The sequence below is a fragment of the Sesamum indicum genome, linkage group LG1, assembly GCF_026168435.1.
Source record: "Sesamum indicum cultivar Baizhima isolate 11 linkage group LG1, ASM2616843v1, whole genome shotgun sequence".
NCBI classification, from domain to species: Eukaryota; Viridiplantae; Streptophyta; class Magnoliopsida; order Lamiales; family Pedaliaceae; genus Sesamum; species Sesamum indicum.
Window position 1 is genome coordinate 16429282 of NC_142657.1, and position 25896 is coordinate 16455177.

Consider the following 25896-nt stretch of genomic DNA (forward strand, 5'->3'; position numbering starts at 1 on the left):
GGAATATGACCTCAGCTTCTATAGCATAAATGCTTTCAGTTTGATACAAAAATATTCGTCTAATATTCTACATGGTTGATTCGTCTGAAATAAACCAGACGACAGTTAAGACATCATCCAACCTTTAAGGTAGTGCGCTGGTTTTGTAATTCTTCAATGCCAGAACTCTGTGGCGTACTAGTTTATTCGAGTAATTTAGAGCTCGCGATTCTATCAAGCATATATTAAAAATCTCCTCAGTTCGTTGTGCTCTTCTGCCCGATACACGACCTAATTGTGCTGGTCCTCAGCTTTACTTTTGTCGACATTGTCGTTTTGAGCTTTGATGTGGGGATCATATTTGGGCTTTCTGAAGTAATGAAAAGCCCTCCATATATAATCATAATAAATTATAGGCCTTGGATCCGCGCGCTTTTTGTTCTGATTGTTTTTTCAATTCAAATCCAACTCAATCCAAATTCATTTATGCACGGAGTCATTAGAAATGTCCAATTATTTATTTGAAATTGTATAAATCAATCATGTTTATAGATATTCTTCCTCTAAATGTAAAGTATAACTTTTGCTATTCTAATTATTCTTTTAAATCTTATCTTTTAAACGATCTTTTTGATTTACACTTCGAAATATTATAATAAGAGCGTTCTTAATATTGTTTTCACTTAACTTATAATTGCAGGAATGCTCGAGAGACGCTCTTCCTAATGTTGATTTCACCGAAGTTTATTTGCTGAATATGCATGTTTGGTCTAAAGCTTAAAGTTAGAAGTATAAATCATATCAAAGTAGCAATGTCTGAAGGTGTAATTGTAATAAAAGGTTATTATAAATATTTTAGATTGAGTTATTTCAAGTTCGTTCAAATTAGAAAATCTTTTAGTCAGAATTTAATTATTGTAATAACTATGAATTACATAGTAAGTAGAGCAAAGTTTTATTTTCGAATTATTACAACAAACATAAGATGCCAACCGACTAAAACTTTTCAAGAAGTTTGAATGCTGATGCAATAGAATATATGTATATATATAAAATAAAGAAGGACAAAATCCTTAAAATAGAAAAGAGGGAACAAAAAGGAGATAAAAAGAGTCTCTCCACCTTCATTTCATTTTTTCTCTCTCCCTCGTTCCCTGTCTGTGTGTGTAGTCTCTGGAATTGGCCTAGGGTTTTAGCGGATCCGAATACTGGCAAACTTGGAGCTTTTTTTAATCAAGCAGAGACAAGGATTTCGGATTCTTTAAGGTACTTGCGTTGTTTTCTCTTTCTATTGCGGGGCTGTTGGTTTTACATTTTTTTTTCTTTTAAAGTTTTTAATGTTCGATTGTCGTGTTGCTTAATAGACCATAGTGGGAATGGTTGATGGTGATACTTCCATTTTACTTTTCGCCGAATGTTTACGTTGTTGCGTTAGGGAAGGGTTGCTTTTGTTTTATGTTAGTTGAATTTTTTATTCTCTTTTGTTGTTGTTGTTGTTGCATGGTTTGAGCTTTCGGCTTTCTTGAAGTTTTTGTTCTTCCCCCTCGATTTGGGTATGAATTGGGAGAAATGAGAGTTTCGGGGTTGTGCCCTTAGTGGACGCCAATGAAAGATGAGTTAACTTTTGAGAAATTTTCTTCTTTTATCTGGATGTTTTTGCTGGTTTTAATTGCAAGAAATGTTTAACTTTTTAGTTTCCTTTTTGTATCTTTTAACTTTTATATTTGGATAGGCAACTGATTGGTGTGTAGTTGTTGGAAATGACTTGTGTTGCAATCATGTTCGCTGTGCCCAATGCTTTCTTTGAACATTTGTTTTTGTCATTTTGATAATAAATGGTAGTTTTGTCTAGCTTTTCAATGTACATTTGGCCTTTAATGTGGCTCCTCGTTTCTGTTTCTTCTGATGGGCGTAGACCGTAGTCTAAGTAGTATTCTTATGCATCAGAATTGTCTCTTTTAGTATTTCCCATTCATGAAAGTATCATCTCGATAACCAAACATTTAAGTATAGTTGTTACTTATCTGTCAGCCAAGACACACCAAGAAAGTGTTCACTGAAAATTTGATGATATCATCTTTTTTAGTTACTTGTCATTAGTTGGTAAGAATTTCATACTTGTTTCTTCTATATTTCATATTTGTTCTTGTTTCATGGCGGCTGGCATTTAGTTTCTCTGCCAGATATGATTATATTGTCGTATACAACCTGGCCTTTCATACTGGTTTGCGGTATGTGGTTGTTGACAATCCTTTATCTTATCATTTTTTCTCCCTTTCTATTGTTTTACAATTTTTTCATTGTCATATGACTGAAATCCTCCATTATAGGTTTGAGGTGTTTCCATCTTTAGTTTGCTAATTGCATTAAGCGACTCTAGTGTTGCTCTTTAACTTAACCAGAGTGACTGAAGAATTTCCATGATCTGGAGTAAGATATCTTGCGGTTCGTCCTATTCCCTAAAAGTTCATTGAGGAAATCTTGTCTTGTTTGTGCCAGCTACTAATGTGTACTTTGTGTAATTAATATCTTGCCTAGTCTGATGTAATGCCAAATGATGCTCTTTATCTTATCATTTTTTCTCCCTTTCTATTGTTTTACAATTTTTTCATTGTCATATGACTGAAATCCTCCATTATAGGTTTGAGGTGTTTCCATCTTTAGTTTGCTAATTGCATTAAGCGACTCTAGTGTTGCTCTTTAACTTAACCAGAGTGACTGAAGAATTTCCATGATCTGGAGTAAGATATCTTGCGGTTCGTCCTATTCCCTAAAAGTTCATTGAGGAAATCTTGTCTTGTTTGTGCCAGCTACTAATGTGTACTTTGTGTAATTAATATCTTGCCTAGTCTGATGTAATGCCAAATGATGGTCTGTATTGAATACTTTCTGAATTTGAGGCTGAAAAAAGATTCTTTATGAACTAACAAGCCTCTACTTGTAGAAGGGAGAACAAATCAATTGGATAAAGTAAAGAAAGGGTGCTTTAGAACTGAACTGTTATTTTTTTATCTTTTTCCATGCCTAAATTCTATATAGCTGGATATGGAGTTGGTGATATAAGGGTTATAGCACACAGCTGATGTCATATATTTACGTATGTGCACCAAAATCTTCGTGCATGTCTTAACAAAATCTACTTATTAACAATTCTATTCTACTTATTGAAGCAGCCTGTTCGTAGATGGGCTTTGGGAAAACCAATAAAAACATAAAGAAAAATTAGATTTATATGGAAAACTCATTTGCATTATCATTAGGGGTTTTAGCCTTTCATAATTCCATCCTTTTAGGTGGAACTCTTTTGATGACGACAAGGTTTTGGATTTGTACTTATTTTGTCGTTTTATGATTAAATTTTATTTTGTTACCTAGTTTTGCTATTAATGTCACTTTGGTACCTGCGTCATTACAAATGGCTCAATTACTATTTGAGTTTCAGCATTGATGTTACTTTGGTACCTGTGTAATTACAAATGATTTAATTATTGCTGCAGTTTCACAATTAATACCACTTTGGTACCCAATTCATTTTTTTAATTTAATTTTTATAATCTCTTTATGTAATCGCCATTTTACCTTAGATATTAAAATGAAAAGTAAGAAAAATATCAAAGAAAAATTTGCATAAGTTTCTCTGGATATATTTTGTGCTTGTTTGAACTAATTGCCTTTTATTTCCATATTTGATCATCATCAAGTTTTTTTTTTTGAATTAATTTTGATATTTTCAACTATCTTTCTTTTTCAATATATAGAAAAGGTCATTATTAGATAATTTATATATTAATAGTTAAGGCCTGAGTAATAGAAATTTTCATCGACAAATCTGGTTTTTTGCATTTAATCGGGATGTTAAAATTTGATTGCAAAGCTGAAATTCAGATTCAAAAGTTCAGATTTTGGATTATAAATTTTCAAATTTAGAACGCAAATTCAACTTTTTTATTGTTGCAATGCATTTTGAATTTCACTTTTGATATAATTAATTACTAAGTACTGAGTTATCTTATAATTATTGATAACTAAAGTGAGTAGAAAATAATAAATTAATGAAATATTATTTGTTAAGTATAATATTCAAATGTAAAACATGAAAATCTTATGGTTTGAATAAAGACAAAAATATATTAATTAAATATTATTATTATTTTTTCCGCATATTTATTTTTTAAGGGTAAAATGACCATTACATAAAAAAGATAATACAAAAATAATTTTTTTAAAAAAAAGGGTACCGTGGTGATATTATTAGTGAAACTTGAGTACCAATTGGGACATTTGTAATTACTCATGTACCAATACGCCATTAATAGGGAAACTCGGGTATTAATTGAGTCATTTCTAATTACTCGGGTACCAATATGACATTAATGACAAAATTTGGGTGCCAATACGAATTTTACTCGCCATTTTACTGCATGTTGTTGTTTAGTCTTCTGCGTAGATTCGCATTTATGAAGATAACAGATAATGTGTTAGTGGTTACATGCTATTTACGATAATTTTAGGTGATATAAAATATTCCGTCTCTTGTAGTGGGTTGTTTTATCTTTGGTGCATCCATTTATAATTCTTTATTCTTGCTTCCATGTCTGACCCGTAGTTTCCATGTCCATCTGCCTTTTCTGCCACTATTCAGTGTTGTAAAGCTGGCTGAGCATAGTGCAAAAGTGTGGGGATGGCACTGTTGCAATTTTCTGGATCGTATATCCTTAATTTTGTTCAAAATGAATTATGAATACCAATAGCGAATCGAGCAAAGTGACATGGAGCTGCTGGCAATTTCTCTTTTCTTTCCTGCCTCTATGCTTGCCTGAGTTTGTTGTCCTTCTCCAGTTGTTTTATTTTCTTCTTTCTTGTAGTTTTTCTCACTTGTTAGGTAAAAGGAAAAAGTTATACCATACCTCTTCTCCTTGTCTAGGAGGCAGAGCTGCAGATACACTTGCGCCTTATATCAAGATTTGAACATAATTCCATATTCTATCATCTTAACGTTGCTGAGTATTTATTGTGGTTTCTTGCAGAGAACTTCCTTTTTTTCAGTTTGCTGAGCAGCAATCCTCTGAAGCTTGTCCTGATATCTGCCATGGGGGATGCAGAGAACGACTTGCAACCTTCAAAAAAGAGGGCTGCTGGAGTACAACTATCTCGAGATAACCCTGGTCTTGACGACGATGAGGAGACATCTGAACAAGAAGCAGGCACTTTTAAAAGGGCAAGTGATGAGGTTCTGGCTACTAGAAGAATTGTGAAAGTCCGTCGTCAGCAAACATCATCAACTCCATCAGCCACAGAACCAACTCCTACTTCTAACCCATTCAGTACTATCCGCTTGGTTCCTCCTGCTTCTGCTCCTGTGGCGGTGGTGGAGGCGGAGGCGAGTCGTCTTACAAGCAAGGAAAACGAGCAAAGTGATAAGAACAATAGCGAATCTGAAAATGTGACTGATGAGCCAAAGGGTGAATCTAGTGCAGATGTTAAGCCATCTGAAAGCAAAGTTAATGAGTCAAAAGTGGAATTTAATTCTGAGAAGGATGAGAGTAACATTGTTGTTGCACAAAGCATAGCTAAATCTGCAGTTGGGGAGGTCATTGAAGGTGAGGATTCTGGGGCTGTCTCCAAAAAAGCTGCAGAAGCTGACAATAGTGAGAATGACTCTAGGAAGGATGTCGATGGCAAGGAGAAAGCTGAGGAGAAAGGTAATGGGGAGGCAACTACTGAGAAGACTGCAGAAACTGCCTCATTTAGCTCATTTCAACAACTCTCAAGTAGCCAGAATGCGTTCTCTGGTCTTGCTGGGACAGGCTTCTCTAGTACCTCATTCTCATTTGGATCAGTCCCTAAAGATGGGTCTCCTTTAGGTTCTACCACTGGTTCACTTTTTGGCTTGAAGAACGATCAGCCGTCCTTTGGTTTTGGAAATTCTAATAATGGAAACTCCTCTATCTTTGGAACTTCAGGGACAAATCTTGCTGATAAGAGTGAGGGCAACAAATTCCCTACCATGCAGGAGGTTGCTGTTGAAACAGGAGAAGAAAACGAGAAAGCTGTTTTCACATCTGATGCAGTCCTGTTTGAGTTTATTGATGGGGCATGGAAGGAAAGGGGGAAGGGAGAACTCAAAATCAATGTTTCCACAACTGGAACAGGAAAAGGCAGACTTATTATGAGGGCCAGAGGAAACTATAGGTTAATCTTGAATGCTAGTCTTTTCCCGGACATGAAGCTGACGAATATGGACAAGAAAGGCATCACCTTCGCTTGTGTGAATACTGCTAGTGAAGGGAAAGATGGGCTTTCTACAATTGCCTTGAAATTCAAGGATGCTTCCATAGTTGAAGACTTTCGAGCGGCTGTTGTGGAGCACAAATCTAAGACTGCTCCTGCTCTTAAAACCCCAGAAAATTCTCCACAGGCATCGGATAAATGACTGCACCCTCTACAGACTCAGAGAAATTGCACACTTAGGTTACCACTTATGCCTTGCCCTCTTTTGTACCATAAGCGAAAGGTTGATACAAGTGCTTATGGTTATTAAGTTCGATAACTGGTAAACCCTCTGTGTAGCTTGTAAGGCCTATCCCTTTTGTTGTCATTGCTAATCTTTGTAAACCTTAGCAAAGTGTCTTCTAATGTCTTCTTTAGTGAATGTGCTTGGTTCTGAGTCTTGTTTATGCGGATTCTGGAGACATGAATGTTAAGTAGTTAAAGTCTATAGTTCGCTTAAACTTCCGGCTCATATACATCTCCAATGGGATTCAAATTTTAGTTAAGACCCAATAATATATAGTTGAAATCTGCGCAAGTATGTGATGACTTAAGCATGGAGGACTATTTCAGAAATTGTTGGACTACTTTTAGGTTGTGTTTGAATGAATATATTTAAAGCCTACAATTTTAAACCCAGAATATTAAACTCACTAACACTAGTTGTATTTGCAATATTTTTTATTTTCAATCATTTTGAGTCATATTTCGTAATCCACAAAATTCAAATTTATCTATTCGAATGTGTTCGTATTGACATTGATAAGGTGGTACGGGATTCGTTTGAAGTTATATCAGTTTTTTAACTCTTAAAGAGGATCAAATAATAAATAGGATAAATTAAAAATGGGCTTTCTTGATATTTGTTGTAACTATAAATAATTTCTCATTATTTGAAAAATTATAAAAATCCTCTTAAGATCAACGGTTGTGTATTGTCTAACAAATATTTCATACAATGGACTGTAATGAAGCAATATTTGTTAGATGACTGTTAATCTTTTATCAATCAATAATAAAGTATCTATAAAATTTCAGAAAAATTCATTGTAATTTACCTTAATATAGAATGATAATTACTTAAATTCTTCATAGGGCATAATTCATGAGGGATTTTCTCTTTCACTACATCTTTTTGATTGGACTGTATCATTTAAAAAGTAAATTCACACACACACGCACACGTCTATGCATGTTGGAACAGTAATACATTTTATGAACCACTAGAAAAAAAAAAAAAAAAAGGAAAGAAATTGGCTTTTACTGATATAAGAAAAGATTTCAAAAAGAAGTAATCAACATTTTGGGATAGTTGGGCCAGGCCCGTTCAGATAATTGGGCTGGGCTGAGCGGGAGTAGTATTTCGGGTTCGAGTTGAAGGTTGACCCGGATGTGCGTGATCGCAATTTACAGAAAACACCTTGGGGGATTAGATAATTCCATCCTAGTAGGTGTCGTATTTGATTGCTTCTCTTTTGGTTAAGTGCATATATACAAGTAGTTCATCAGCTCATCCGTCAATGCCGTGCTGTACTGTACCTCCACCAATATAATTCTCTGATTGGTGGATTTTGAATTTCCTTTGAAACCACACAAAAATCCATGCGAGAACCCCTGAGAGAAATCTGCCCAATCAAGTGTAGGAATCCAGAGTAATTCGTTCTCTGACCCTGACAACCGCCTCCCTCCCCGGAATATTGAAATCTTGGATCGAATCCGCAAAACCCCTGACTTTAATGGCCTAATTTCGGAACCCATTCCGGAATTAGGGCTTCGAAGCTGGTGGGTTGTGTGAATTTTGGGGTTGATGAGTGGAGGGGCGATGGCGGAGGATGAGATTGAGTACGAGAGCGATCCGGAGGAGGCGAGGCTGATATTGAAGACGCGGAGGAGAGAGGCGAGTGACGATGAAGAGGATGAGGGAGGGGAGATTACGGAAAAGCCGCGGCGGACGATTGTTGATTCTGATGGGGAATCTGAAGGCGCTCCGGCGGAGTACGAGGATGAATATGAGGAAGAAGAGGAACATTACGATTTGGGTGAGGAGTATGTGGAGGAGATGGAGGAGGTGCATCATGAAGAAAGTGATGTTAGCAGAGGCGACAATGCTGTGGAGATGGTGGTGGTGAGGGCCAAGATACGGAAAGATGGTGGGGCCGCGGGGGTGTTGATGGTGGAGAAGAAGGGGTTGAACAATGACGCAAGTCAAGTTAACAGCAAAAATAATGATATTGATGATGGTCAGCGTGAGGGAGAAAAGAAAGAGATAGAGCCTTATACAGTGCCTACGTCAGGTGCATTTTACATGCATGATGACCGCTTTCGAGACGATGCTAGTGGACGACATAGGTATTGAGCATTTGATTATCAGGTTTCTGATTATGCAGTGAGTTGAATTAAACTGCTGGAGTGTCTTAACTTTTGTATAGTGAATTAGATTATCTCAATTTGGATTGTCTGCATAAGGGATTCTGGTGTGATTACTCTGAGTATAATGTCTTCTAAATCTGAATTGTCTCTTCGATTTCCTGGCTTTCACTATTCATCTTTTATTTTTGTTACCTTCCCTAAGCTATGATGCTCGTGGCTTCTCAAGTTTGTTCCACTTTAGCACAGAAAACCTTTTTGCTTTTATTAGATAATTCCTGCTTTACAACTAGAAGGGAGTATGTATGTGTTGCGGAACAATGCAAGTCAAGTGTGTGGGAAATGATGAAGTGAGGTTGTATTAATTGATGACATCCTCTGACAGGTGGTGAAGTATATGATGCTTTGAATTTCAAGTTTTAGGAACAAGGCTAATTTTGGCATTTTAGGCCCTGGAAGCAACTCATAGAAAGAAATCTTTGGATTCTGGATCCCGTGAACATTGGTGGAAACATGTTTGTTTTATTAAACCCGTAAAAACTTTCAATGTTAGACATGTTTTCGCTGGTGATGCTCCTACTTGATTACAGAGTTCCTCAAGTTCGCTCCTCACTTATAGCATTACATGCCTACAGGATATATATAGTCATAAAAGATATTGAACTTTCTTTTAAAACTTTATGCTCACTCAAAATATTTTAACCAGGACCTTGTCCTGACCTTTGTAATGAGGAAGCAGTTGTTAAACACTGGTGTTGAGATAGTTTTAGTTCAGGTGTTGCCTTTATGTGTTATCGTGTCATCATGTTGCTGATTTCATTGAAATTTGTAAGAAACTAAATTTGCGTACTTATCTAGATTTTCTTGTACTTAGGCGTACATTTGGAAGAAGAAAGTTATGGGAGTCCAAGGATGATAGGAAATGGGGCCATGATAAGTTTGAGGAGTTGACTATGCAGGAAAGGAGCTACGAAGAGGTGAATAGTTTATATATGTGTTAATAGATGTGTATTTGTCCATGTTTATGTGCATGTTTTTTCTTTTAATATATTTTATGTCTCATATGAGTTGCTATATCCAGCGTAAGAAGGGTACAAGTGGTCGTTATCGAGGTCGTGGTAGGAATACAGCTGCAGACCGTGGTTATGCACGAGGAAACGTACCCAAAGAACGTGTTAGTAATGGCACTCAGAATAATAACAACCAGAACAATGCTCCAAAGGGCGCCAGGGGGAGAGGACCTCGAAGGTATCAACCATCTCTTAGGAGCAGTGAGGCACCTTTAACTCAAAACAGACGGTGAGGAAAAGCCTTATTCTTTAATGTTAATTCTATTGAAGTGTAGTCATCATGTTCTCAATTCATTTTTTCATGTTAGATCGGGAAAATCAGTTGAGAAGCCCTTGAATGTTAATTCTGCAAGAACCAGTGAATCTATGCTTAATGCAGAGCCTCAAGTGGTGCTGCCCAGAAAACAAGTGTTTGCGTCTAATTTGAACATTGCTTCTCCACCATTTTATCCTTCTGGTTCTTCCACAAAAGACAACAGTGTGCCCAACAAGAGGGATGCCCATGCTAGCATAATTAATCGGAATGGTCAGCCATCAGTTACCATGGCACGATCCTCCGAGGTGCTGCAGGGAAAGAATATAGTGGATTTTATTGGTCTGGATAAGCTTTATGTTAATGATTCACTTTCTGCAATTTCTGGAAAGCCTGCAAACACTATGCAAATGCAGCTAACTGGTCCCTTAGCTATTAACTCTACTCAACAACAGTTAGGCAGTCAAGGGAGAGGAACAGCTCCCTTGACACAAATGGCCTACCAACCAGCTGTCTCTAATACCCAAGTCAGGTTTCCTGCACCAAAACGACTACAAGATGCTCAGAGCAATCCTGGTCAAGCTCGTGAGCAAACGTCTGTGCAAGCTTCTGGCCAGCAGTTTCCACAACGTATTTCCAGTGCATCACAGACTTCTTCTCCATCAAAGGCTACTGGAGCTGTGAATGCAATTGAGTCTGTTGAGCTGGAATCTATTTCAGAACCGAGTAAATCCAAGACTGGATTTGTTCATAAAGGAAAAGGTAGTGAGCGAGGCAGTGGAAGGGGCTCCTTCCTATATGGTGGAGCACAGGTTCTGGGGCCCTCTGGTAATATGGGCAGTGGTCATGGCGATCAAAACTTCCCTGCTTTCTTGCCAGGTAATTCTTGTGTAATTTATCTTTCAGAATCCAGAATGAGAACAAGTACCAGTTTTGCAAATTTTGATATTAATCTGAATTGGAGAAAGAGATGGATGTTCTTCTTACAAACGGAGTATTATATATGTTGATTTTTTGTGGTTGTTTACACTTCACCGAGCTCTTTCTTTTCCCCTTTTTCCCTTTTTCCCTTTTTCCTGAAGAGACTTAAATGTGCGTAATATTGATTGGACGATGCTCTTTGTTTGCTGAGTAAAATTTTAGATTGCATCTATGGATCTGTATGCTATTCTAATGCATCTTGTTTCTCTTTGGTGGTGCATGCAAAGTTTAACCTGATGTGATTCCTATTCTTGGTGGAATTTTACAGTCGTGCAACTTGGAGGCCAGCATCCTGGTGGAATAGGAGTTCCTGCTGTTGGCATGGCCTTCCCGGGATATGTTGCTCAACCACAAGTTGGTCTAGGGAATTCTGAAATGACTTGGTAATAACTGCAGCACCATCCTATTTTTCTTGCAAACACAGATTTCATCTGCTAATTCTTCAGTTACAAACTTGAATTTGTTTGCTGTATAATTAGGCTGTTTCAACATTGATCAAGTTTTTCTTTGTCTTACATTACCTTCCTTTCATATCTTTATAATGTAAGAATCCAAGTCATTGTAATATTATTTGATTAATGTCACAAACTGTTCATAATTCTTAGTTATATGATGACTTTCAGGCTACCAGTTTTGGCTGGTGCTGCTGGAGCACTGGGGGCAAGATATTGTCCTCCATATATTACTGTTGATGGTTCCTATAATGCTCGCCCATCTGGACCAGCGACGTCTATAACAGATGCTTTCAGGTAGACAGGATAGTGCCCATTATTGCATTATCCTTTCTCTTCCTCCATTGCTTTGTTGCATCTAGAATATCATGTTTTTGCTTCTATCTTCCTTTGCAACTGTTACTCTGTTAATACATTTTTAAATTTGTCTTCTGGGTAATGCCTGTACCTTCTTTTCTTTTCTTTCTTTCTGTTTATAATGGATGCCTGTGTTTATTTTTAATTTTCATTGGAACTGTTACTTCTGGTAAATGGATGTGGTTCTGCATCCCGTTATTCTTCTGTAACAAAAAGTAACTCAATAACTTTGGTTCCAGTAAAGAAGATAATGCAACAAATGTTGGTAGTGATTGGAAGCCTTCACAGAAGCCTGGTAAGATACAGTTATCTTTTTTTGCTTGACACATTCCTGCCCATTATGCTGTTGAATAATTTTTGTCTTTTCAAGCAGAACTTGCAAATGACGAGTTTGGCCAGAGGCAAAAGAATCCCCGAAGGCAAGTTCAATTTGCTATATAGCCTAATTTCTGTTCTGTGTTCTTTTGCTGATGAAGATGTATTGATTTGCAGATACACAGAGATGAAATTTGACCAGTGATGTATGTAGATAGGTTGAACCCATTGCAGTAAGCAGATTAAGTCATAATTGTTGCAGTGAAAATCTCCTCCATCTGTTCGGTGTCGCTGAGTTTCTTGGTTGTGTTTTTGGTGCTGTAAGCCTTCTTCCAGGCCCTCTCTGTTCTCCAATTCCTGATCTGGATCACATATGGGCTTACTGAATATTCTGAGGTAATTTAGGTAATGGCTCTATTTTTGCGTTTGGCGTGGTCTTGGTGTAGGCCAGCAAATCGTAATTTTCCATTTAGCTTAGATAAGGTTCTCTTTTTTTCTTTTACTTTTTTTTGGGTGGGTGAGTGGGTGGAGGGGTCAGGGCTTGGGGGGAAGTTAAAAGTGTACTTCTAAGGAAAGACAAGCAACTGGTCATTACATCCTCAATTTCCCTTGCTTAACCGTCTTGCCTGCTTGAATTTCAAGCACTGGAAAGTGAGACAGAAGTGGGATTGAGGAAAATGCTGTTTCTTTCTCTTTCTTTTTTCCCTTTGGAGTTTCAACATATCTTGAGAGTGTATTTTGATAATTCTTTATTTTCTCTATTTTGCCAGACAGGTAGACGGGGAAAAAAGCCTGATCTTGCTTCTTAATTTGAGGAAGAATACTGCAGCTTGACGGGTGGCAATTCCTTGCTCTTATATGCTGTAAGGACATAAAAAATTGAATGAATCTTATTCAATTCTTGCTGTCAACGTGCAAGGTAGAAGAAAAGTGATTTCCATCTTCTGTTGCAGGTTCTTGTGCATTCGACTTCATAAAGCTTGCCAAGTCTTCTTTAAAAAAGTATTGGAATAACAGGCGGCAAAGCTTCCTTCCTCAACCTGAGTGTTTCCTTGTTCTTATAAATGTTGGGTTATATCAGTCTGTGCCGATTGCCTATCCAGGTTTTCAAAGAACTTGCACTTTCTGGATATCCTCTTCAGCGGAACACAGTCTCAACTCTCTTTTTCTTTTAAAGAATCAGTCTTTGGTTTGATGCTAATAGATTGGGTTGAAAGCAAAACTACTACTAGCTGATATTGGGCTGTTGTTCCTTCTATGACAACGATAAATGTTTCTATTTCTGTTCTACGGTTGTAATTATTAATGAACTGTGACTGCATTAGCTTATCATTTTCTTCTTGTTTACCTATGTTGACTCAGATATGTGGTGATCATTTTTCATACTTGTGTGTTCTATACTTGGTACTGAGTTTCTGCAACTAAGTTCCTAGCATATAATGGTTGAAAGAAAAGGTTCAAACTTGGAAAATATTGTGATGTGCAATATTACTCTTGATGAAGCAACTATTGATCACTATTTGTAATTTTAATTTCCTTTTTCTTTTATAATTTGATACCTCATATTTGAGTGCTATAAATTTATAATATAACATGTGCTTAATTAAAAGCTTGTGAGTGTCAAACTTCAGTGTCATGTTGGAGTTTAGTGAAAAAGTTGCTGTATTTTATAATATAAAGCATATAAAATTAAGAGATTTTGAGGAATGAATATGGATTTATCTCTAAAAAATGGAATCAAAACAAATATGACTCTTGATTTTTGTAGTGGCATGTCGCGTCAATGGACTTTCTGGAACATTGTTTGGAAGAGCATAAGTACCTAACAAAATCAAGGAGTTCTGGTGGATGATGTGTTTTGGAGCACCTTTCTTTAGCTCAGAATCTTGTCGTTTGGAGGTTGAGATGGGCTGTTCTCAGTGTGGGACAGTAGTTGAGGACGATCAACATCTGATGCTTGAGTGTAACTTTGCTAGGCAAATGGGCATCGTCAAATGTTCCATGGACGACAATCAGGCAATGGTTTGAAGGCACAACTGAGTAGGTTGGATTTCCACAGTTGTTTGGTTCATGTCATGGGCTTTACGGAGTAAACGTGATAATGTTCAGTTTGAGCAGCGACAACGATCTCCTATGAAATAATGTTCTGTTTGAGCAGCGAAACTGATCTCCTATGAAATAATGTTCGGTTTGAGTAGCGAGAACGATCTCCTATGAACGTGGCGAACTCATAATAAAAAGGTTTTTGTTTGTTTTATTTGGCTGATGTTTAATTTGTGCTTAATCATATTTTATGAATTGCTGCTGGCTAATTCCGTTGACTGATTGCTGTCGTTGAGTGTGTTCTTTGATCTGATAGAAGCTTTCTTTACACAGAGCATTATGACAAGCTAGCGTACGTGGTGAGTATGACATTGGTCTCTGAAAAATTGATGAGAACACACTACTCCAACTGTTGTTGATTTGTACTCTGTGAAGGTAATTAAAATTGCAACCCACTGTCTTGTACTCCATGAGAATAATCATCGAATTTGATTTAGTGTCGAATGTGTTTTTGCAAAAACCTGTCAGCAGTTGTTGCATAATCAAAGTATTTTCAGCTATGCAAATTATTTAGAGCCTGCTGGCTGCTTTGGCAGATGAAGGTACATGTATATATGGATCTTGCTGATCTAGTGAATGCCCGTGAACTTGATCAAACAAAGTTGTTTTGATATGTAAAATAATAGTCACGTGTATTGTGAGAGCGTTCAAATCAACGAAAGTTCAAAGCTATCCGTAATGCTTGAAGTGCATGATGTCACATTAAAATTACAAATAAATATTTTTTTTATCGAAAGAAATTACAAAAATATTATACGTGTATACACTTTTCACCAATCACCTATCCCCATCTACTTTTCCATCCTAGTCTTTCAAGAATTCAAGGTAATCAATGTTTGTACTTCCCTTATATCAATAATAGCTCTCAGCCCCCCCACCCAACATCTAATTCTTGAATTTTCTTTGGGGGGTTCCTACAAAAATATGGTTAATTATATGTTATACCATCCGGAAATTGTTTGGGAGATAATAATACCTAAGTTTCTTGTAAGAAGTAGATGTAAATTCATGCATATATGATAAAAGGGCCACCAATCTATTGGAATATCTATATCCATGGACAGCTTTGATCCACATAACCAAGTAATTCATATCCACAATTGAAATATCCATGTCCACTTCAATCAACAGAAAAGGGGGTTAAGGTTTTCCAGTCTTTATCTTACACAATTAATTAATACAATGTTCATAGGATGTGGGCCATATGTAATTTGGTCCCACTCCCAAAAACAGAAGTGAAATAGGTGTAACATTAATTTGCACAGACCTGTTCCCATCAATGCTTTTCTAGTCTTCTCTTCTATGGGTCTTGAGGTCACCAGTCAATGCTTCAAGTTTTTTATGAATTCTTGTCATTTTTGTTTACTACATTTTTTCTCTTTTTTATGGTTTTTATTCTCTTTGTCATAGTAAATGTTTAAAAAAAAAAATAGCCACATGGACAGCCATTTTTTTAAGTATATTTTAGTTAAAATGCAGTACAGTTTTTGAAAAGTTAGCAATCTCCTTTTGATACCGTTAGGTGAAGATGAACCCATTGTTGCTATCCCAATTAAAGTAATCTAACCATCACAAGATGTTGATTTTGCTAAATTTCCATATGGATATTACCTAACTTGGTTATTGTAGCGTTACCAACATATAAGAAGTCAAGAATGATTTTCACCGAGTCAAAAAAAATATTACCGATCAGCAATCGTCGTTCCGACGTTATACTTTAATATCTTCTTCATTTTCAGTGAAGTTTATTCTTGTGACATTTATGTGAAGCATTAAACTCTTGACCACAAAATCACCATATTGATGGTATAATGATGGAAAACATTTTTATAAAAGTTATTACAATTACTAATTAATTAGAGATATATAGTAACAATCAAGTAACATGAATAAAATTATTCTTGTAATTATTATATGTTGTCATAATATTTTTAATACTATTACCATAAAATTGAAATCATTACCACTTCATATATATATTTATGATAATTTCAAGATTACAACTTAATATTTCATTCATTTTTCTATTTCTTTTTTATTGTATTGATGATATGATTGTCTCAAATTCAACACTCAACTATGTATGTTTGAAGGGTGTTTGCCCAAAATCTTCAACACCATAACCAAACAACATAAGGGTTTGTTTGGACATCAAAATGATTATATGGGGGTAATAAAAATTATTAGATTATTGGGACATATCTTTTGAAGTAAAATATTGTTGTCTAAATGTCATGAACCAAACACACCATAGTATTCCACAATGTGTGCCAGAGACAACTCCCATCACGTGTGCCCTATATGTATGTATGAAACTAATGAACTTAACCCAACCTAATAAAGCTTGTGTCAGGTTGGACAGAAACACCACCAAATACTTAAATAAATTTCAAACCCCTACAAATATATAGAGAGAGAAAGAGATAAGTTTATATGAAAATTGTGTGTAAAAGAGAGATGACAGATATTGGAGTGATGGAGTTCGACCTAATATTATATTTAAGTGTATAATTCTACAGTTCGATCGATATTTAAAATTTATTTATTTTGAACTTGTGAAATACTTCTTGAAAATGTCGACAATGAGATTAAAATTTATCATCCCATTATAAAATTCGATCGCAGGGATAAATGCAACTAACCTCTTATAGAAATAGCAATAAACTAAACTCTTGGGAAGAAACAAAAAAAAAAAGACAATGATTATATATCGTCTAAATATGTGACACTAATTGTCTTTAACTAGAACTTTACTTAAGTGCTTATCTTTCTCACTAATTCTTACTAATAACTATTTTAAAAAATTATTATTATTATTAGAACTATGAAATTACAAAATAAAAATTCTTGTCCCCAAATATAAACATAAACAACAACAATAATAATAATACAGACATAATTTCCTCCCGACATGTTACATTAGTTTAAAGATACATGCTTAATGTTGAAACAATTAACACAGACAAACAGCATATATATATATATATATATATATGATGAATAGTACGCGTAGAGTCGAACATGAGAATCTCAAGTATGATAGTTGACAAAGCTCTATATATATGAAATATGAATGTATTCTCAAACCCCTGAACCCTAATCCCCAAATCAGAAAAACAGTAATAAATACTTGTTTCCTTGTTAATTCCCCCATGATTACATACCAACAGCATGCATGCCTTCTAATGGGAGTATAAATTATTTAATTAATTAATCATATATACAGTAAATGTAAAATTATATTTTAATTTTAATTTTTCTTCAATTAATTATCCCATCACATGCAGTGTCTCCATGAACGATATTGGACGGGCAGGATTCCGCCCTCCGGAGGCGTGACAAACCAAGAGCCCTCAGATCCGCCCATCTCCAAACTTTAGTGTTGCCGGCCCATTCTAGTGTCTTAGGCAGCATACAATTCCCCACCATTGTTTCTCATGTGACCGACCAATAATCTTGCCGCTGACCTGGCACTGTCGTCTCCTCTTGCACGTATAAAACCTACATGTTTCTTCATATTTTTGTTCCGAAGAAATTAAAATTAATTCCTCCCCAAAATCAAAAAGAAAAAAAATAAATAAAAAATTAATTAGCCCTTCTATCAGTTTTTATTCATCTGAAAATGGAGAAAAATGGTGTGGGATCACTCGAAACGGAGCTGCGGCTGGGGCTTCCCGGCGGCGGTGAAGTGGGGATCAAGAATGAGAAGAAAAGGGGTTTCTCTGATTTCTACGGCGGTGGGGAGAACAAGAATCAGGTGGTGGGGTGGCCACCGGTGGCGGCGTACAGGAGGAAGAATGTGTTTACCGGTGGGAAGATGTACGTGAAAGTTAGCATGGATGGTGCGCCTTTTCTTCGGAAGGTTGATTTGAGCATGCACAAAGGGTATTCGGAGCTTGTCAAGGCTCTTGAGGAACTGTTTGGCTGTCATGGAATTGGTGAGTAATCAATTTTTCATCTCATATTTATATAGAAAGAATTATGTTTATTTGTGTGAACATGATCATAGCATTTATCTGCCAATTTATACCAAGATAATTAGTAAATTGGGTTTTTGTTTTTCAGATATTTAATTTTTTAAGGATGATCTAATTTTTTATGCATCCAAACATGGTTTTCACATAAGATATTGATTCTTGTTGTTGGTATGCATATTTGTATGTCTCAGTCTCACCATTTCTACAAGAATAGTTTAGAATTCTCCAGATATATTTAGATATACGATAAATGATTTCCAACAACACTATATCAATAAAATTCACATTAAATTTCAAAATAATTTAAAATTCAAAAATCATCAATTAACCCAAACTAGATGTGGGGGAAATTTAGTTTATAAGATTTGATTCCGTTCAATTTATGGTGTACGTAATTAGTTTTCTTTTTTTTTTTTTTTGAAGCAGAAGTATAACTAAAGTAGATCCACATATTTGTCTGATTCAAGACTCAAAATCCCAAGAGAATAAAAACATAATGATCTGTGCAGGTAAACACTATGTCTCGCAGCAAGAATAATTGTGAAAGTCCTGAAAAATAGTCGTTATCCGTGTACAACACCCCTTGAAATTAGATTCAAAAATACAAATATTTCTTTACTTTTGTAAAATTATAAATACACTCTCTTAGAAGGTGTACGTGCAATATATGTTGTGTAGGTATTTGTAAATTTTTGCCACTATTATAATTCTAAAAAAAATTAATTGTAATTTTTTAAAAAATAAAAAATGTATTTATATATTTAGACTTAATTTAGAAAATAATATAAATTTATCTAAAACTTTATATAATATAAAGTAGGAAAGGACGAAAATAAATTTAATCTCATTAAATTATGGCACAATATATTGTCGGAGAAAGTACATGCAGGATTTATGACAACTACTGGCCTGTGATTGGGAGTGATTGCTACTCTTGAAATTCAAGCTTTCAGGCCCGGAGAACTAAGTTCCGCACAAGTCAATATAATACATACAAGTGTATATATATATATATATATATTATTGTATTCTTTTAATAAAAATAATATAATAATATACATGAACTGTTATATTGAAAATTAAATTTTGAGACATAAAAGTGACAGAATTTAAAAATAATTGAGATTCAAATCCCACATAACTACTAAAATTATATGTTTGAATTTTATAAGTGTCTATTTTGAATCTTTATATAATTTAATAATAATCATCCGTAATTAATAATTTAAGAAGTGGTGTCCGATCCCAAGAAATTCTATTGATCTCGATTCAATTCTTGCTCCTAAACTAGGCGGTGCTTTTGTTGATACTGAACTAAATTCTTACTTCGGCTTTCGATTGAAGAGATCCTATTATGTTTCTCCTCCTGATTCTGACCCCGATCTTTATTCAGTTGCATTGACCGTTTTAATGTATATAATTGATTTATTTAAAAGAATAGTAAATGAATGATTAAAATAGTAAATATTATTTAGTAATTATCAATATATATTTATACTAATATAATAATAATAAAAAGACATTTTTCACCCTAAACGATGGTTTGTGGTTTGTGATATTGCAGTATAGAACATGAATCATATCCTTAAGTATTTGATCGATATAATTACTTATTTATTTAAATTGTTCAGGTCATCTTTTACATGCAAATATACTATCATGTTCATGAATTGCTGCGATTTTAATGGTAGATTAATTTTTATTTTTAAAATGTGTAGTGTAAATATTGGTGAAATGCGAGGGTGAGTAAGTATATTAAATTGGAATGTGATTGTGAACAACAGGGGAGGCATTGAAGGATGAGGAAGAGAAATGTGAGTACGTTCCAATCTACGAGGATAAAGATGGAGACTGGATGCTCCTCGGAGATGTCCCTTGGCAGTAATGTCTCTTTTACCCTTTTTCTTATTTTATTTTCTGGAAACAGGAAATGTCCGAAATTAAGGATTTTTGTGGTTAGGGTTTTTGAATAAAACTTGATTGAATGTAGCAAGATACGTGACAAACGATTGAATCCTGTAATTAAGTATTATACGAAGGATCTATTAGTTATATGCAATCTTTTTTCATGAAAATAACAAACCGTGCAATGTATGCTTTTATATAGTTTTTTTTTTTTTTTTAAATAAAACAAGCAAAATTAATAAATTTATGTACTACATATGTATATATGTAGGATGTTCAGAGAGTCATGCAAGAGGCTGAGGATCATGAAGAGGGCAGATGCAAATGGTGTGGGGGTTCATGCAAAAGACCCCCTCTCCAAGGAGGAGTAGCAGTAAAATGCTTGTCAAATATGAAATTTGTGAAGGGCATATCTGTCTTTCCACCACCTTCTCTAGTTAATTATGCTAGCTAGGTGAAGCATATATATATATATATAACTTGGAAATTTCAGATTAATTTAGAAATTGTGGGTGTTGTTTGTTTTGATATATAAATTGATATGTTGTGCTTTGTTTGTCGAGTTTCTTTAATTAGTACTTGGAGTTTGTTATATTGGGCTATTGGCTTCTTTTTCTTTCTTCTTTTAACTATTTTTTCCCCTAATATATGGCTTTTTGGCCTTTTTTTTAAAAAAGCTAAAACAGTACGTAATTTCATAATTGCATCAATATCTCAATAAATTGAGTAATATTTCGATTCAATTGATATAATGAAACAAATTACAATAAATTTATATAAAGTTATGATACAATTACCCACAAGTCCGATGAGATTTGAACACATGATGACATCAAGCTTATTCATGAGATTTTAGGCTTAACCACTAGGCTAAGGAATCATGGATGATTTATTGACCTTTTATGCTTCGTACTTCTTTTAATTTAATTTTATTTTATTTTATTTTTGGTTTTATATTCAATTTCATGCACAAATGTGCAAGAGTGCTTATTGCAATTGTATATAAATTTTTAATTTCGTCTCTTAATGAACACTCTTCTGTATATTTTTATACTTATAAAAGGATAAAAGTGTAATATATATAAAGAGTAAGGTTAACTTTTTTCTTGTAAGTACAAAATTTTTATATGAAAATATTAAATACGGGATAAAATTAAAGGTGTATATATGTCAGCATTTTTCCGTCCAATAGAATCAACAAAAAAGGTTAGGTTAAACAGTAAACTTTTTAAGGGGTATAAGTGTAATTCTAGAATTTTTTTGAGAAAAATATAATTTCGTATTATAGAAGAGGTCCTATTAAAAATAAATTATTTTAAAATAATACTACTATAACTTTATATGTACAAGAAAATTATACTATGAGTAAATTTAAATATGCATGTTTTAGGCTTTATGATATTAAAATATGTGTTACTTATAAATACATTAAAACGTCTACAAACTATTTATATCATCATTTTAATTTATAAAAATATTAATTTTTATGTATTATATATAAGTGTAAATAAAATATACATATTTATAACTTTTCATATATGTATAGATATATTTAAAATATACATGTAAGAGAATTAAAAAGACCGGGTTCTTGTTCGGGTTGAGTTTGGGTCCAAACACTAAAATCTGAATATGAAAAATATCCAAATACCTAATATTTAATCTTTAATGGATTTTGGATTGATCACAACTTCACTAGCATTGATTGATCGTGCGATCGAACAAATGACTAGATGGACGGATCACTTGGATCATCTCCATGTCGATGAAATTTTTAAAATTGTGATTGAACGATTTATTTCGAACCATATTATCTAAACTTGTCAATGAGTAAGATAAGACCCTATTCAAATTCAGACCTAAAGAGGATCCAAACAAATTAAGTTATACTCGAACCCTGCCCAATTTATTTTACCCCACTCCAGATCCAACTAGACCCAGTGTTTGCGTCCGGTTAGGCCCAGACCCAATTTTCTTTTTTATTTCGACTCATTTTTTTTTTATATATTATACTGATAAAATTAATTATTTTTTATTTTTATCTATAATTTATAGCGGTGTTCAATTAGATCAACCAAACCGAACAGAATCGATTTTTTGGTTAACCAAAAGTTTCAACGTACCAAAAAATGAAAAGAACTAATCGGTTTGGTTATAATTGAATAACTTTCAGTTCGATTCAGTTAATAACCAAATTACCGAATTCATAAGAAAAGAAAAATCTGTCAATTAATTAATTTAATACTTTTTTTATTTTTGTATTTTAAATTTAAAATTAGTATAAATTAAATTATTATATTATAGTATAATATATATTTATAAATTATAAATATAACTTACATATAGTAATATATTTTCTAAAATTATAATATATTATATAAATATATTTTTTAATTTCGGTTGTTTGATCGGTACGGTTAGCCAACCTAATCAAATTGTACCGACTGATTGTACTAATTCTTTTTTTACAAAAATAACTGAAATTCAAGCCAAATTTTTGTTTCAGTATTCGTTACGAACTGAAAATTCAGTTCGGTCAGTTTTCGACTGGTTAACCGAATTTTTAACACCCTAATAATTTATTAATAAATTCAGAACTAATGAAACCAATCTACAAATAACTCTTCTTTTATAGAACTTTTTAATATATCATTTCCAAAATAATCTTATAAAAATTTTACCAAATAAATAATGTTATGATGTCTTCAATTTTATAAATTTGTTCTTGAAGTTAGATCGATTGATAAATAATAATTCAATTAAATAGTGAAGAAAAATAAATATATATTTTCGGGTCTGAATTGGGTATATAGATTCATGGGTATTGAATGTGTTGGTTTGGATCTAATAATAATCATTGGGTTTGGGTAAGGTCTTACACTACTCATCGAGAACCCTAATATTATATCTATTATTGCAATTAATACATACAATCTTTATAAAATAATATTATGTATTTTATTTTGAATTTTTTTTTACACGTATAGTATGTGTATGTTAAATGAAATGAAATATGCAATATACATTATAAACATCAACGCTAATAACAATAACATATATTTCTCGAAAAATAGTGAAATTAATTAACAATGAATTTAGTAAGAATTTTTTATTTTTACTAATAGTTCGATGCTGATTTTAGTATTTTTATATTAATTTCACTTTTATGGGTTTTTATACTTTTAGAAAATAAAAGTTAATTTTCAATAAATTAATTGTTTAACAAAATCGAATACAGCTTGCGTACTTTATAAGACATGAACCCCACTTCCCTTTTTTTTTTTCTAATAAAAACAAATAATTATACTATCATTTGAAAATAAATAAAAAGTCACAATCTCTTAAAACTAATGTGTCAAAGATTTTTTATAAAAATAAATAAATAAATATCTTTGGTTGAAGTGGTGAGTGGATAAACACGAACTCCAACGCCCAACACTCTGAATTAAAAAAGAAATTGTAAAGTAGCATAAAATAATAATAAAAAAGTTTAATTGAGACATGCATGTCTGCTTGTCGTGTCATCAAATTCTTGCATGTCACCTACACATGTTTATTATCTGTCCAAACAAAAACCCATTCCGTCCTGCCCAAACAATCATCATATTATGCTCTATTATCTATAAATGTTTAACAAATTAATTATTATTATTATTATTGTAAATGTAATTTATTTTTCAAATATTTTTAAATTTTTACTATTACTTGGCTTTCAAGTTTCTCTACAACTTATTCAAAATACAAACATAAGAATTAACGTACAATTAAAATAATTGTAGTGTGATTGTCGACGTATTCTCTTTTGAAGAGAAAAAATAGTGATTGATGACAATTATATGGCAGGTCAATATCATTGCATTTAAATACAAAGCAAGTTTAATTTCAAGCATATAATGTCTGATAAAATCGGGAAATAAAATTAAGGGATTCACATCCGACGTGATGGGCAAAATCAGTGAATAATTTTTTATTTTAATAATAAATATAAAATTCATTGACAGTTGAACCAAATTAGGGTTCAAGAATCTGAAAACCCCAAAAGTTTCATAGGCCAAAACAAATGGTATCGTGCCTAATTTGGTTGGTTGGTACATTTGGTTTTCTATCATCTTCGGCCTAATTTTACTAAGTCTAAAAATACCTATAAATTGAATTATGTTTGAATAAATACAATTAGGCATAAACTATCCGACTCGAATTTTCTGTTATAATTCGATGTAGTTGTTAAAACGGAAATGATCATAAATTATCGACCAAAAAAATATTTGAATCTAAGTATGAATACACGATTTTATTTTTTCTTTTTCTTATTTTGATTTTTTTTGTTTGATTTATATTTTCTTATTTTTAAATTGTTCATCAATCAATTTTTCCTTGTACTATTATAAAAGAGAACATTTTGTCATACCAATTTTGTAATTTAAATTTATCTTTTAATTCATTCATTCTTTTCAATTTTTTTTATTATAACAGTAATTTTAATATTTTTAATAAATTAAAATTTATTTTTTCTTTCACCTCCTCCCACATTATATTTGTTTATTTTTTTGTTACATAGTATAATTTTTTTTTATATATTCACAAGAACTACGTGCAAAATTATTAATATCAATAAAAAAAAAATAATTCGTTGTTGTTAATTGTGTTGGAAACAGCGTGTTGATGTAGCATCAAACTCCGGTAAAGCGGAGGGACATTACTTGGGAGAGACGGTTGCACTGAAAAAGCAATGGGGGTGGGGAGTGGGATGCCGACCGTTAACTCCCACGTGTCGGTGAGAGAAAGCCGTCCATTAGCCGACAAAACAACAGGGTCACATGGACATTGTGGTCCCAGGGCCATTCATTCGGAGTTGTACATGAGTTGACTCTCCATGTACCTATTTAGTCCCGACACGTGGGCCGCATAGCCCACATTATTTCCCTGCCCCCGTTACGCACGAACACAGGGCCCTGTTTCCCTGTATCTCCCCCCCGCTTTCCGCCCATGCACCCTCACTAATCAAAGATTTACAACTTTTTCTCTATGTAAATGATATTTGATTACCCACTTACTATATTCTTGGTATTATAAAATTAAATATATGGCATTTATTATTTTTAAAATAACAATAAAATTATTTCATTACTCGATAATTTACCCTTGGACCATATTTACTTAAATTAACGAAGATCGAATATCCTATCTAATCAGTTGTCTATATATATTTTTTCGTTTTTTGCTGTTGGAGATAAGGTAAGTTGCATCAGTACACTGACACAAAGAATATATCACAATCTCACTTAAGAAGGTGGGAAAATCCAGCCCACATGACAGTGATTAGCTTTTTTTCTCTATCCAATTTTTCGTAAAATTGTAGAGGGAATGATTCGATATAATCATATTTTTATATTTAATATACAAATAATTTGAGTAGGTAATTAATGACATATGATAAGATTTTAACCCATATTATTGTCTCTCTTATTCCAAATTTTGTCCAAGTAAACAAAATATTTTTCCATTCAGTCACCACTCATTCCCAAGTATCATCCCTTCTTAGTCTTAATTCCATCTCACAATGTGAACATGGTCTCCAGTTATTTTGTGTGTGGTGAGGAGGACTAGGTGCACCAAGCGTACCATAACACCTCCCACATAAAATAAAATAAACAAAGAGCCGACAGGATCGTACATTTGTGGGGCCGAATGTTGAGAGCACTCAATATCACATACTCCTGCACCCACACGCTTACTATCAAAACATATCGACTTGGACGAATCAGAACCTTTCATTCCACGACACGCGTCGGTGGAGGATTGGACAGTCTTACACCAAAACGTCGCCGTGTGGTTTCCTCCTCTCTTTTATATTTCAATCTTTTCCT

General features: G+C 33.7%; 3 protein-coding genes across 6 annotated transcripts; all 3 read left to right on the forward strand.

Annotated features, from left to right (window-relative positions):
- Window positions 1-1043: 1043 nt before the first annotated feature.
- Window positions 1044-6710, forward strand: LOC105164076 (nuclear pore complex protein NUP50B). Its single transcript, XM_011082637.3, has 2 exons — window positions 1044-1245; window positions 5007-6710. Exon 2 carries the CDS (start codon window positions 5069-5071, stop codon window positions 6410-6412), a length of 1344 nt encoding a protein of 447 aa, XP_011080939.1. The 5' UTR covers window positions 1044-1245; window positions 5007-5068; the 3' UTR covers window positions 6413-6710.
- Window positions 6711-7738: 1028 nt separating this feature from the next.
- LOC105164085 (protein MLN51 homolog) lies at window positions 7739-13391 on the forward strand. 4 transcript variants are annotated; one of them, XM_011082657.3, is made up of 11 exons: window positions 7739-8598; window positions 9491-9593; window positions 9698-9915; window positions 9995-10818; window positions 11189-11303; window positions 11544-11669; window positions 11969-12024; window positions 12103-12148; window positions 12222-12449; window positions 12815-12907; window positions 12998-13391. In XM_011082657.3, exons 1-9 carry the CDS (start codon window positions 8057-8059, stop codon window positions 12247-12249), a joined length of 2058 nt encoding a protein of 685 aa, XP_011080959.1. In that variant the 5' UTR covers window positions 7739-8056; the 3' UTR covers window positions 12250-12449; window positions 12815-12907; window positions 12998-13391. The 4 variants fall into 4 exon arrangements, with proteins under 4 accessions (XP_011080959.1, XP_088741793.1, XP_011080951.1 ...); XM_088885667.1 differs by having other exon boundaries at window positions 12819-12907; XM_011082649.3 differs by having other exon boundaries at window positions 12222-12440.
- Window positions 13392-17668: 4277 nt separating this feature from the next.
- LOC105164104 (auxin-induced protein 22C) lies at window positions 17669-20621 on the forward strand. The gene is made up of 3 exons (XM_011082676.3): window positions 17669-18085; window positions 19909-20005; window positions 20301-20621. The coding sequence occupies exons 1-3, from the start codon at window positions 17770-17772 to the stop codon at window positions 20398-20400; spliced, it is 513 nt and encodes a 170-aa protein (XP_011080978.1). The 5' UTR covers window positions 17669-17769; the 3' UTR covers window positions 20401-20621.
- Window positions 20622-25896: the final 5275 nt, after the last annotated feature.

What these genes read in the sequence shown, in the direction of transcription:
- LOC105164085 (XM_011082657.3), top strand. Translation starts at nt 8,057, where the DNA reads ATGAGTGGAGGGGCGATGGCGGAGGATGAGATTGAGTACGAGAGCGAT. An exon ending in TCTATAACAGATGCTTTCAG is followed by an intron (nt 11,670 to 11,968) that starts GTAGACAGGATA and finishes CTTTGGTTCCAG; the next exon opens with TAAAGAAGATAATGCAACAA. An exon ending in GAAGCCTTCACAGAAGCCTG is followed by an intron (nt 12,025 to 12,102) that starts GTAAGATACAGT and finishes CTTTTCAAGCAG; the next exon opens with AACTTGCAAATGACGAGTTT.
- LOC105164104 (XM_011082676.3), top strand. Translation starts at nt 17,770, where the DNA reads ATGGAGAAAAATGGTGTGGGATCACTCGAAACGGAGCTGCGGCTGGGG. An exon ending in GTTTGGCTGTCATGGAATTG is followed by an intron (nt 18,086 to 19,908) that starts GTGAGTAATCAA and finishes TGTGAACAACAG; the next exon opens with GGGAGGCATTGAAGGATGAG. An exon ending in CTCGGAGATGTCCCTTGGCA is followed by an intron (nt 20,006 to 20,300) that starts GTAATGTCTCTT and finishes GTATATATGTAG; the next exon opens with GATGTTCAGAGAGTCATGCA.
- LOC105164076 (XM_011082637.3), top strand. Translation starts at nt 5,069, where the DNA reads ATGGGGGATGCAGAGAACGACTTGCAACCTTCAAAAAAGAGGGCTGCT.